The following is a 14,011-nucleotide window of genomic DNA, read 5'->3' as shown; positions in this document are numbered from 1 at the left end:
CAATATAATTAATAAAGTAGATAAAAAATATAATAAGACAGCAAACTCCCAGCATAAAAATGTCATGTTAATCATCTAATCAAACAATACCTCATAAAAGTAAAGATAAGAGCTGTACACATCAACTAAAATGGTAATCTTCAAAGTATACAATCTTTACTATAAATCAAACTAAAAGAGGTTTATAACCTGTAGTTTTAATGCCATGAAACCACACTGCTGAGTTCATCTCTACATGGAGAGTAGCTGCAACTAAAGTATTTAATAACAATTAAAACAAACAGCATTCTTAAGTTCCTCTGTACTATATTACATTAGCAGGTTTCCTAGGTTGACAAGTTCTTAGTTTAGAATAGATACAAAACACAAAGCGCAACTTGACTGAAAATGAGGCAACATTGACAACAATTCATATAAAATAATCTTCTGTTACAACAGATGTTGTGCAAGATATTTTGGTCCCGCTTAGAAATAGTATCTGCTGATGAAGTACCTACCATTCTGTCATTGATGTCTTATGTAGAATAATCGACTGCAGAATCACCTATAAATGTATGTGGTCAATTTACAAACTCCACATTTAATTATAGACGACAAAAGCATGTAAATTGATGGAGGAGAACTAACTTCGGCTAGAATCAATCGACACCTGATCAGTGGACGTGCCCTCTTTGGTGTCTGCATGAGTAGAAGTTCCAAACAAACTTCGTCAGAGTGAGACTGAAGTACACATACAAGGAAAGCAAGGTAACAAACAATTTTTGACAAATGTATCATCTATTAATATTTTGGTAGAATAGTCAGCAGTACATGTAAGATATAAGTGGAAGACATGGGACAAATCTGTTATGTGAATAATGAAGCAAATGGAAACCAATAAATTTTGAACTGGACATTTGGATTTCTAGGGACATACTTGAGAAGAGTGAGATAGTAGAGATGTGCAAGATATAGGATATTCACAATCGGATATGGACAAGAAAAGTAGTACTTTGAAGACTTTAGCTGGAGGTTGGCCAGCAAGCCATTGCAACAGCTACAACATCCAAAATATAAGCCCCAGCAAGCAATATGGCCACAAAGATAATGCATTAATCACATTTGGCATGTGCACCTATACTCCACCTCTGAATATGTTGAGGAAAACTGCTATGTGTTTAATATATTTGTATGTTCATCATCGTTATAATGTGGAGTTATCCCAAAAGGTCATTTCTGTTGTTTCAGTTCAAAAGGATACTTCAGCTTCTCTCTAAGCCTAGTCATTGATTTGAAATTGCACCTCAAGAGTACTATTTCAGAAATCTATTAATTTAAGGGTTTATCAAGCACAAAAAAATCCAAAAATCCATTATATTTGAGAGACATGCAAAGGTGGAAGTGGGACAATCGTGGAACGAGGCATGTCAAGGCTCAAGAAGCTAAGGGATAATATAGAATATTGAAAATACAAAACTCACCACAAGGAAAGGCGAAAGTTCTAGAGACTACATAAACAAGTCTTAACATGTAAAGTGTTTCCACGAACAGTGACAATATATTGTCTCATATTCCGTGAAAAATAATTAGTAGAAAGCTGTCAATTTAAGAAATTCCAATTGTAATTTACACAAGGTACCTATGTGTATGGTTGTACAACTTAGTTAAAGATGGTGTACAAACTGGTGCAAACACCTATGACTTAAATGGTGACAAAACTTAGCTGTCGTTGAATCATGGATATGATGCTCCACATCTTTGCAAATCTTACAGAGTTCAACTTGGAAGACAAGAGCTCCTGCTACAAAAACTATTAGGTTTGATATGCTCAACAGTCAACACCCAAAAAAGTCAATGCACCAAACGTTCTTCACCATAAAGCAAAAGCTAAATCAAAGTATTCAAACTGATTGCTACCTAAAATTTTCTAAAGAAGCATGGATCTTTATCACTTGATGTGACATTTGGCTGATTACCATTTTTAGAAGGGATCTTCTGTATTTTTCCAAAAATAAAGGAAAAAAGTTCACCAGTTTGCTACCACTAGAACTGTAAAGAAAAGTACCATGAAAAAGATAAGTGAGAATCTTTTAGAGTCATTCTCTTAATAGAGTCAATATTTTGCACTACGTCCCAATCCATAGACCAACTTTAAGCTTTTTACATTTGGACTCATTGGGTTGTTTTCTTTAAGCAGTTTATTCTCAGTCTCCCTGACATCATCTGGATGAACAGAGTTCAATACATGTAACCAATGATAACAAGCCTTTTAATCTAATTAAATATTAAACATATGATACAGTTAAACTTGCATTAGAAAACAAAAGCCAGCTAATACTTTTATTAGCATTCACATTTGACATAACTAGTGTTGAATGGTAAAAAAACATAATTCTATGCTGTGCACATAAATGCAGCCTGATAGGTCTGAACATGCAAATAGCATGAACAGATGACGTATGTATCTGTGTGTCAGAGAGACAGATACAGAGACAGAGGAATCTTGTTATTACTTCTCAACCAATAATGATTAGAAGTATACAAGAAAAAAATGATCACTAAAGAGCATGGCATGTGGCATGTTGGTTCAACAACTATCAGATACTGAGTTCTAATTGTTATGCTTGACAAGTGTTAAAAGTCTTCCCATACCTCAGCTGGCATGGCTGATAATTTTGAAAGAAATATTAAAATGTTAAGAAAGTACTAATGCAAGAGTGGATGCTACTTGACATAACATACGCAACTAGATGATTGGACAAAATAAAAGCAACTTACCTGATGGCTTAGTTAATCCTTTTACGGGCTCAAAGTTTCTGTATGTGTAGCCAACGAAACTCAAATCTGTTGGATTACGCATCTGTAAAAATATAGGGACATAGGCCAATTAGTATATTACTAAGGAAACGAATATACTGTTGTGGAGTAGGAAAGTTTCGAACGGCAGTGGGAAAACTATTCTTCTAACTGACTGCCACTATATTGCCACAAAATAGCATAAATGGAACAAGTAAATGAGAAGGTGTATGAAAAAACCATAATTGATAACAATATATGATGGAAACGTCTAACTAAAGAATAAAATAATGAGCAGGCGCTATCCATGATCCATGAGTAGGGTAATGTTTGCTATTGGAGGACTCAACATCCTAGTCGGCCAGTGTTGCTGCCGAAAAGAATCTATCTGTGCTGACTGTCCATTGGGTGTTTTGTCATCTAAGTTGGTTTCCTACCGGTTTCTCACTGGATTCTCACTGGATTTAGGACACTACAGTCACTTCCCATTAGACACACATTACATTATCAATCTTCTTTCTTTCTGTTGGACCAGTTCATTATATATCTTGTCAAACTCGCTACACCAACTATAACTTGGTTTAGTTTTCAGATCATCTTCTTTCACATCTCAAGTCCATCAATTAAGGGTCTATAAGCTGACAGGTGATGCAGGACTAAAGGACCAACAAGCCAACTAGCCAACACCCCTCCCAAAAGCAAAACCCTTGCTTACCATGCATAGCCTTGGTAACTCGCCCTCCCTCTGGATTGTACATAATATATCTAACTCTAAATCAAATGAGTTCCTATAGTGGATCTTGATGATTGCAACACTTTTGGCCCAACTAAAGCACTTTCCTTAGTATTTGATCTTTAAAATAATCATTAAATATAAAATTGAGGATATGATCTAATAGCAGGTGATAGGTATATTTTATTTCATAGTCCTTTAATTGTTCAAATTTTGCTACACCTCTTCATAATTAAACCACTTTCTCTAATAAATATGTTTGGACTTATTATTAGAAAGCGCATAACAGGATATAATGATGCTCATATCTAAGTGGTATAGAATCAACTTAAAAAAAAATTAATCTTTTGGAAATGTATTTATGTTTACAAAAAAATTGATTTTTTCTAAACACAATTATAGTATTAAGATCATCATAACCAAATGTGGCATGTGAATGCCCTTCAATACAAGTATCGAGCAAGTCAACTCATAGGTAATTCTAATATTCTGTAAGTTAGAGTAGTACAAAAATTTGTAATATACTTAAACATATTTAATTTTACTTTCACTGCACGCAAAAAAAAAGGTTGTATAATTTTATTAACAATGTTATCTTTATGTTTTTGTAAATATTTAAATTTGTTTATCTCGAATCACATATTTATTTGGATGATATATGTACATATATTTTATTTTATTTTATTTCATTTCACTTGATGCTAAGTATTAAAATTGACCAAAGTACGTAATTAAACACATTGATTAATATATGTCAGTATTTTTACCCTAATTTTTTTTGTTTGTTCACGCATATGATGCATGTGTGTGGACTGCTAGTATTTTTAAAAGAAACTTTGGAATTAATCTCTTAAGAAGTTGATTCCAGACTCTAACAAAACTAATATATTATTTGGAAATATGATAATTAAAAGAATTAGCATATGAAGGAACTTATGTGATTTAAATCAGTGCTATATAGGTCCCTGTATTTCAACAAAAAGGTTAGAAGATAATGTTGTTCAAATGCTATTTCAATGTCACCATGTCTCGCTCTTAGTTTTCTCCTATGGTTGAAACATGTACATATGTTGTCCACATAACACTTGATCTATTCACAGTTCTATATCTAACCTTCTATACCTTCATCATTTGAACACATTTGCACTTCTTATGTTACCATCAGTTGGACCCCTTTCATTTATGGTACAACTTGTGCACTGTATGCCATTGTTATTGAAATGTTTTGGGTTGTGACTTGTGAAACTTGGCTAACAATGAAGTGGGTTTGATCAAAGTTAACTATGTTAGGACTACTGAGCAAGAGGGATTGTTCATGCCCTACTAACAAGAAGAACTCCGTCCAAGAGATATTTAGATGAAGTAGACCTAAGACCTTTAATTTTCTGAATTTTACTTTTTATAACTTTTAATATACATACTTGGAGCCAAAAATAAAAGGTTACAACAAATTATTTCTTACTCAACTTAAACCCGTAAAATTGGGCGACCTAAGTCTTTTTCCGAACAATATCTATTATTTGTCTGCATTCTTCCTCATCCGCCAACTAATTTAGATTGAAATAAGATTTCTTTCTATGGATCAGCACTTAGTGCTTACCATCCAAAGTCAAACTATAGTACTCTTATCTTCATATCTTTCCAACGTAGATTTTCATGTAAATATCAACAACATTCATATTGAGTTTCATTAAATGCAGGACATCTAAATCAAACAGAGACATACTTATTATGAACATAAAGAAACTAGAAATCTTTTTTCTCAATTGATCAAAATGAAACAACAAACCTTTCTCCAGGCCCCAGAACTTGATTTTGTCGGCGGGGGATCCACCTATAATAGGAGTGCAAGATATATCAAAAAGCTTTACATGAAGGCACAAAATAAAACATTATTAAGGTTCACATATCAACAAAAAGTACAAAAAGAAATAAAGGAGAGAGAGAGAGAGGGGAGAAAATGAGGCTTTCAGAGATGAGCAACATGGTGAAAAAAAAAACAAAGACATCTCTTCAAAAGCAATTGTTGATAATAGGAGTGCAAGATATATCAAAAAGCTTTACATGAAGGCACAAAATAAAACATTATTAAGGTTCACATATCAACAAAAAGTACAGAAAGAAATAAAGGAGAGAGAGAGAGGGGAGAAAATAAGGCTTTCAGAGATGAGCGACATGGTGAAAAAAAACAAAAGACATCTCTTCAAAAGCAATTGTTTACTGCTCCTAGCACAATAGATAATTTTTCAGCTGAGTTGACTGCTAGACACGACTATCTAAATATTTGACGTTATCATCTACTCTCATTTTCTCGTGGAAATAGAATTACAACTTTATCAATAAAGAAATAACATATATTCTCATGTTAAGTCATTTTATGAACGATCTAAGTATAAACTTAGGTATGATGGTATGGCCGAAGAAGACAGGTTAGGAGAAATAAAAATGCATGAGTGAACCATGCAAGAAACTGTAGATGAGGAGAATTTTCAAACATTCATAGACATCTAAATTTTTCTGCCAAAGTTATAGTGAAGGAACAACCAATAATAATAGATAAAGCATGCGTAGTGAATGTTGTGATTAAAAGAGAAATTAATCAATTTTGTCAAAGCCCATAAAAATATTAAAGGTGAAAAAAAGGATAAGGTATCATATAACATGCATTATTCCTATACTGCTATACATGATATATACGGAACCATATAGTGAATATGCAACCGAAATTGGGGAAGTAGTGAGACAAACATTTTCTAATATGACATACAAGTATAAATAATGATACAACACTTTGTGAACTAGAATAATGATACAACATTTGTGAAGTAAGATATACTGTCAGATCTGAAATATCGTAGTTATACAAACATTTTTAGTTATGATATATAATATTCCGCCAAGTTGATGAATTACTTAAAAATCATAAAGATAGCAACAAAACTCAGCATGTGAATTGTCACATTCCAAATATAGGACCCCCGAGCGATGTCAGTTCTAAACCAAAAAGACAAGTCCACAACTGGAAAATAGAATAAAGGATTAAAACAAATAAATGTTTATGTTAATTTCTTAATTTGTGTGTATGTATGCAAAGAATTCATGACAACATAGTCATACAGAATATATTTCTTCATTATGGTTAAGTTACTTTCTTAATTTGTTTCAAACGTGGAAAGAATTTGCAGGAGTGTACACATCGAAGAATTCATGACAACATAATCTGACAGAATCTATTTCTGCATTATGGTTATGTTAGTGTTACTTTCTTAATTTGTTTTGGACATGGAAAGAATTTGCAGGAGTGTACACATTACGGTATTTCTTTCTTTGTTATTCTTTTTTCGCTCCAAATATATCATTCCTAGCTAATAATAAAGATTGTTATCTAGCGATTATAAGAATCTCCAGTCAAAACTTCTGATAACAGCTTATATGTAAAAATCACCTAATTGCTTCAGGTGATTTTACATTTTCTTTATCATAGGATTACACAATGGAAAGGATAAATTGTAAATGTTGTGCACGGTTTAAATGTACTATTTAACATGAAAAACAAGGAGAGCACATCTCTAGGGCAAACATAAGGAACATATAATAAAGGAGGTCCAACAAAAACTAAATTGATGGAAGGCTTGCAGAAACAAAGTTGAAGTTATTTTAAACAAGATTTTCCAAAAATATATATCATGAAGAAAAGAAGCCTATTGAAAGAGGGACACTGTGGAATGTAGGCTTATTGGCAATGAAAGAAGAAAAAATCAGAGAACACAAACACTTGGATCATAGAAGAAAGGGATGTGGAGTTTGGTTCATTAAAGAAAATGTAATAGTAGATTACGTCAATCTTCTGAATGGAGTCTTACCAGCCAATTCAAATAGTGGAGAATATTTTCACAGAAACCCAATCAACATTTGCATGATTTATATGAAGTATTGTGGCACATCAAGTAACAATGAAATAAGAGGCATATGCCAACATCATACTTAACTAGCTAAAGATACACATTATAGATTCGAAGCATTGTATTGACCTATGTCTATTTTATATTTGAACACATCCACATATATTTAAATAGACCCTCTTCCACTATGTTCACTTCACCTTTGTCTAAAAGGAACCTAAAAGAGTTCAAAAAGACAGTCAAAAGTACATGAGAATCTACCTCATCATATTTCATAAAATTCTGAGTATCAAGTTCCCCATTCACCTCTGGCCTGTATGCTGCTTCTATTTCATAAAGTTTTTCCCACTTTATGTCTTTGAACCATGGATGAGCCTAAGATAATAGAATGGAATATGAGGGATAAGATTGTTGCAATATGTATAAAATTTGTGGTTAGAACCAATACCTTTATTTCATCGGCCCCATGAGAGCCCAACCTCGTACCAGCATCACGGAGCAACCTACGGATTAGGTCCTTCGCATGTGGAGTGAGTCTTGATTCACTTGGAAATCTTAGGTGATTTCTCCAGTGCACAATCTATTACATTAATAAAATAGATCAACCATATGACAAAAATGAAATGCATATGTGAGTAGTTCACTGAGTAAACAAGAAAAGTAAATATCAAGCCCATCACCCTGCTTCATTTTATGATTGAACACTATCTTGTCAGTCAGGAAGAAAGGTAATATTTGGTGCTTACATACTCCAAACTTCATGTGATTACAAAGGCTTCCACATACAACTAGTTAAATTGCCTACAAAAGACATCTTCTTAAAGGCATTTGAGGTTATCTCATGTAGCCTCCAATGCCCATAGCCCAATTCATTTGGAAGTTATATTGAAAGTAAGAGTTCTAAACTTAGTGATTCCACATATGCGTAATTATCTAACTCAGATGAGACACTTAATGATGAATCTCATATGCATATTAAATTTTTCTGGACGGAAAAAAATTCACAATATATCCCATAGAAGAATTTTTTGGTTATTGGTGAAAGGCACTAGGACTATAAAGAGTGTCATTCAGACTCTGCATCATTCAGCAAAATACAAATCTCAATTTTTGTTTGAATTGAAACTACAAAGGTATCAACTAGAAACACATAGAAGCCAAGAATGCCGCCAATCCCAACACAAAGAGATTCTACCAAAAATGATATAATAGACATTGTGACTGGAAAAAACAAAGCTGCTACGTATTTCATTTAACTTGCAATTGGTAGTTATTGAATCATCAAATAAACTATGTTCCAAAACCACCATCAGTCTAAGTGATCTTAAACCATTAATTTCTGAGAAATTTTTATCAATCACTTAAATTTAGAATCAGTCTGGATGATCATTCCTCAAGGAAAACTAATGGCATTCCTTTTCCAGAATCTATTTTTGAACCCTAGAAATTTGCTGCAAAACACACCGATTTTGAGAAACTCAATACAAGCTATAATTCCTTTCCAATCAAGACATAGGGGATGCATAGAGTTTAGGGAAATCCACTAACAGCAAATCTTATTGCCGTCTAACCTAGGAGTGACAGGTTAAGGTTATTCAAAAACATGTTCAAGTATCAAAATAGATTGATAGATGCGCACCTTTTTGCATGTTGATATGGGATCATCAGAGTAGAATGGGGGATAGCCAACAAGCATTTCATACATAATGGCACCAAGTGACCACCTGCATGCAGGGCACAACTTTCAACTAATTTATTATAGTCAATAACAGTTTATTTATTTATATAATTTTACAATTTGGAAATAAAGAAGCTACACTGCTTCGGAAGATGAGGAACGGGAGTATAACAAATTGACAACTGATATATATGTGCATGCGTGCATGTGTACTGGTAATGGAAGTATCATTTATTCCTGGAGGAATAAACTAATACTCAGTGCAAAGAAACTACCAATCACACTCAACCCCATAGCCTTTCTTCAATAATACTTCTGGAGCAATGTAATCAGGTGTCCCAACAGTTGAAAAGGCCTGTGATGAGAAAAGTAGTTCCTAAGATGGGCTTGCAGAGAGAGATATTATCTTTTTCATATACAAAGACAAATATACATAGACATTGTTTCAGGATAAGTCCCTGCATCTAAACGGAAGGTTACCTGTGTCCTCCTATTGATTTGCCAATGCTGCAGTTGTTCAAGGGGGTTCTTCCAACGGCTTCCATCTTCTTTATCTGGGAAGCATCCATTTCCATCAGCTAATCCGCTGGAGTTCTCTCCATCAGTTGGCTCATTTCCATTTATAGGAGATAAAGTTGTGCAATCAAGAGGCTTGCACAGACCAAAATCAGAGAGCCTCATGTGACCGTCTTTATCCAAAAGAAGGTTATCAGGTTTAATATCCCTGTGGAAAATGATGTGGCATTGAGCAGCTATCTAACTTTCCAGGTTCCCATTTTATGTCAAATGAGTTTGTTGACCTTTCAACACAAGCATAATATTTCATAACTAACCTGTGGATGTAATTGTGTTTGTGGATGGATTCTATGGCCAGAACAGTTTGTGCAATATAAAATCTTGCCACAGTTTCAGTTAAGGTCTCCTCTCGCATCAACAAAGTCATTAGGTCACCCCCTGGTAAATATTCCATTACTAAATACAAGTATTCTGTATCTTGAAACGAACAGTAAAGTTTCACAATGTAGTCACTGGCAACTTCAGCTAGCAGATTCCTTTCAGCTTGGACATGTTCAACCTACAGCATAAAAGAGACAAATACTTAAGTAAGAAACATTTCTCCAAGCAAGTGGTGATGAACAATTTGTCACGGAAGTGAAGTAATTAGCGTTTGGATGTAAAGTTGGGTAAAAAAACATCTGAACAACTAACTAAAGAAACAAGAAGTAATGGAAATAAATCCAGATCGTGACATCTTTCACCTGATGTAAATTGGATGCCATGTCATAAATTATTAAAATTTTATCTTGTGCTTTAACAGATGAACAAGATCCAGAGCAGCATTCTTCTGATCTTTTCATTCCATTACGGGTATCAAGCTTTAGTCACTAAGCTAACAAAACATATAAGAAAAATAATAAGTGCATGATGTGTTTTTCATATCTTTTACAACTAGCATTAAAAGAGGTGTGGACACACATGAGAATGTAATTAACCTTTTGTTCATAATACTTTCTGTAAAGGTTTTAGAAGTTAAATGCAGAAGCTGTGAACATCTTTCCAACCAAATTTATGGATTTATGTTTACAAAAATTTTGCCATATCCAGGAAATATTATAGACATGATGTAATAGATATGCAAGATAATACCAGTTCTCAAAAGACGGAGATAATATTGTGTGAAAATTTTAGTGTTGAAAAATGAACAAGCTGCAACAGTTAATTTGCCATATGAAATGAATTTGATGGGACCTACAGTGGCGCCTGGCTAGTACCATATGATGTAGGCAAGTGAAATGGATAAAAAAAGATGCATTATCATCCTTAAAAAGGATTCTACATTAAAGTGGAAGTAAATGTTAATTTCACTACCATGTTATTTAATGTTATGTATATAGACAAGAAAGCATGCATGCAAGGCCAAACTTCAACAAGGGTGACTACTTGAATTCTAACACATGGTACGAATGGGATTGATAAGTGAATTTCATAATAACACGAACTATCTAGATATTATTTCATCCCACCTGTCCCCTTTTAAGCATTTCCAATTTTTTCAACTTCTTCATTGCATATATATTGCCACTTACTTTCTCCCTGCACAGCCTGACCTGTCATAGAGTTCCATTAAGAACCAAACAGCCTGTTAATAACTTTATATAATCTAATCACATCTTATGCAGTATTAAAGCCAGACATCCATCATCGACCATTAAAACTAGTATCAAGATTTGTTGATAATCTAGAATGACAACAGTCTTTAAGAAACTTAGTACTAGCTGGAAAAGTAAAGAAATATATGTATAATTCAGTTATTCATAACAAGATTAAGAAGATAAGAATGATAAATTACTGAATTAAATGATAGCTCAAAATACTATAAGGGAACTCATCAAACTCGTAAGTGGTAATTTATGAGATGCATAATGCCAGCTGCAATAGAGATAAAAATAAATGAAATACTAGAGAAAGGAAACTTCCATGATACCATTTCAAGAAGGCGTTGAGTAAAAAAATCCAGGATTCATGTGGAAGAAAATCAGATATAGAAAACTGAAACAGGGAAAACCATCTGTATAAAAGTAAAACTTCTTGCAACAGCACATGCTTGGACCAATGAAGCTAGGTAGATGTTTTCATTCTACTACTCGGGCTTTTATTTTATGCAAACCACTAAACAATTAAGAATAAATGTTGGCCATTTCGATCACCTTATATTTGTATTTCTTTCCTAAAACATTTAATTAGGTCCAATTTAGAAGATATATCAAAAGAAATACCGTTAAAGATTCAAAGTAAAGACTCTTTTTCACAATTGAAAAAAACAAATCATGAACGATATTCACAGACTGGTATTTAAGAAACATGGAAATATCAACTTCATAATAAAGTAATATAAAACTTTTGAAACCTCCCCAAAGGCTCCTCTTCCTATTATAGCTAAAAGCTCAAAATCATCAACAGAAATTCTGTTCCGCCTCAATCGCATGTATTCTGTCTCTTTACGCTCCAAATCCTTCAAAAAATCCATCCTCTCTTCCTCTGGTACACCTGAATTAGCCAACATCTTTTCCAGCAATTGGCGCCTGCATTTGCACAAGTAATTATGCATGTGTTTTGATGACGTCAAATAACAACATCTAATATTCTACTTGCTTTCGTAAAGAAAATCATATCTTAACTTGAGAAGTACATTCAAGTTAAAGTCTTGTTTCAACAGTTTGAAAATAGAAGCTGCATGAAATCACGTAATGCTATAGACATCTTAACTAGTTCACTTTGACCACCACAAGGCGGTATTATATATACTTCAGTTTTTGCAGCTTATGTTCATAAATCCTTCCTAGGCGCGGAAAAGACCAAGTAGCACATACACACAAACATATATATGTATATTTTATAATGCTTAATGCAATCTACAACAGAAGTATATACCTAATATGCTAATCAGATGAAGCATTTAGAGAGCTGTATTTTATTTTAATTAGATACTGCAAGAAAAATCTAAATAGTTGAGTTTCCCGTTGCTATTTCCAATAATTAAAGACTTGACAGCATTCAGAAATGGAATTTCTATTTTCTTACAGGTTGGGGATGATTTTAGGGTTTTTTCGGGGAAGATTAATGACTGATATAAATGAATCAGCGGAAGAGTAATTCAGACATAAAATGTTTAAAACAGATCACTATCGATTAATTCTGTAAACCTTGAAAATTTTCAGAAATAAAATATTTCTAGTCCTCATCAACAAAACAAACATCAAATTGACCAACATATCTTCTCAAAAAATAAAAAAATAAAAATTGACCAACATAGAAGACAAGAAGAAACTTGCAAAAAGTACACCAAAATGAGGTAATATTTCTAAAACAATTCCAATACTTCATGCAATCGCTCAACTTACTTCGCAAATCATAATTCCCTTCAACAAAAAGGACACAAGAAAAGGTCCAGTAAAAAGTTGACAAGATTAAATTAGTGAAAAATTAAAACAAAAATGAACTCAAACTAAACCTGTTTTATCAAACTTACAACCCACAACTCCCGATCCATCCCAACAGTGAGGTATATATCCACATTTATATATAAGCTCATATTGCTAATTAATTCTTCATAGAAGAATATAAACCCTAATTAATCAACAACCTGGATGCATGGCAGTGTAATTCTATTAAACCTTCACAGAGACACACACGCCCATCCACGCATTTGAACCGAACAGTTCCTAAGATAAGAAACCTTGAATTGTTCTTGGCATATAGCAATTACTTAATTTGACCAAAATTGAACAAAAATGTCTATATACATGCATGCACGATGATCATGTTCAGCACTTATATGTACGATCTACAAAACCTTTGTCTGCGTTCCTGTATGCCCTTCATGTGGGTTTTGTAATGATTCTCGATGAATTTCTTCGCCGCAGCGGCTCGTTCAAGGGTCAAGCTGGATCCCGGCTTCTCCTCCACCAATTGCTCCTCCATCTTCTCCTCATCAACCGCCGCGAAAAACCGATTCCCCTCCGCCATGTCTGTATGTATATGTGCTGTGTTGTGGATCAATTAGTGTGTGATGTGCGTGATAAATGTGAGATCCGGGCGACAGCACGGCGGGGTTGGGGGATGGGGGGTTCCTCAGACTCACAGGGATCGAAAATACAAAACGCAAATTTGCTTCCGCTTGTACCAGGAAACCAAAAAATCCAAAAATAAAATAAATAAAATAAAATATTGCTTACTAGGCAGAATATAAGATGGGGCCCACGATTTGGGTCGGATTGAATTTTTTATTTTTTATTTTTTTTCACATAGTTATATTTATAATAAAAAAATTTAGAATAATCTTTGTACATATATTGTATATATATAAAATAAAATAGAATATGTAAGGAGAATTGTAATAAAAATTTAGTCATTTTTTAGGTA

General features: G+C 33.5%; 1 protein-coding gene across 3 annotated transcripts; it reads right to left on the bottom strand.

The window, feature by feature from the left end:
• Positions 1–247: 247 nt before the first annotated feature.
• Positions 248–13,794, bottom strand: LOC105173643 (uncharacterized). 3 transcript variants are annotated; one of them, XM_088875581.1, is made up of 14 exons: positions 13,443–13,794; positions 11,997–12,171; positions 11,113–11,196; positions 9,922–10,163; positions 9,569–9,812; positions 9,364–9,443; positions 9,050–9,134; positions 7,859–7,990; positions 7,672–7,785; positions 5,298–5,342; positions 2,758–2,839; positions 1,704–1,780; positions 628–678; positions 248–544 (listed from the first exon to the last, which is right to left on the bottom strand). In XM_088875581.1, the coding sequence occupies exons 1-14, from the start codon at positions 13,613–13,615 to the stop codon at positions 494–496; spliced, it is 1,635 nt and encodes a 544-aa protein (XP_088731707.1). In that variant the 5' UTR covers positions 13,616–13,794; the 3' UTR covers positions 248–493. The 3 variants fall into 3 exon arrangements, with proteins under 3 accessions (XP_088731707.1, XP_088731708.1, XP_011093769.2); XM_088875582.1 differs by having other exon boundaries at positions 1,704–1,777; XM_011095467.3 differs by lacking the exon at positions 1,704–1,780.
• Between the last annotated feature and the right edge of the window lie 217 nt (positions 13,795–14,011).

Source organism: Sesamum indicum, linkage group LG11 (assembly GCF_026168435.1).
Source record: "Sesamum indicum cultivar Baizhima isolate 11 linkage group LG11, ASM2616843v1, whole genome shotgun sequence".
NCBI classification, from domain to species: domain Eukaryota; kingdom Viridiplantae; phylum Streptophyta; class Magnoliopsida; order Lamiales; family Pedaliaceae; genus Sesamum; species Sesamum indicum.
Note: the sequence above shows the minus strand (reverse complement) of the source record. Positions and strands in the feature narration are given on the sequence as shown.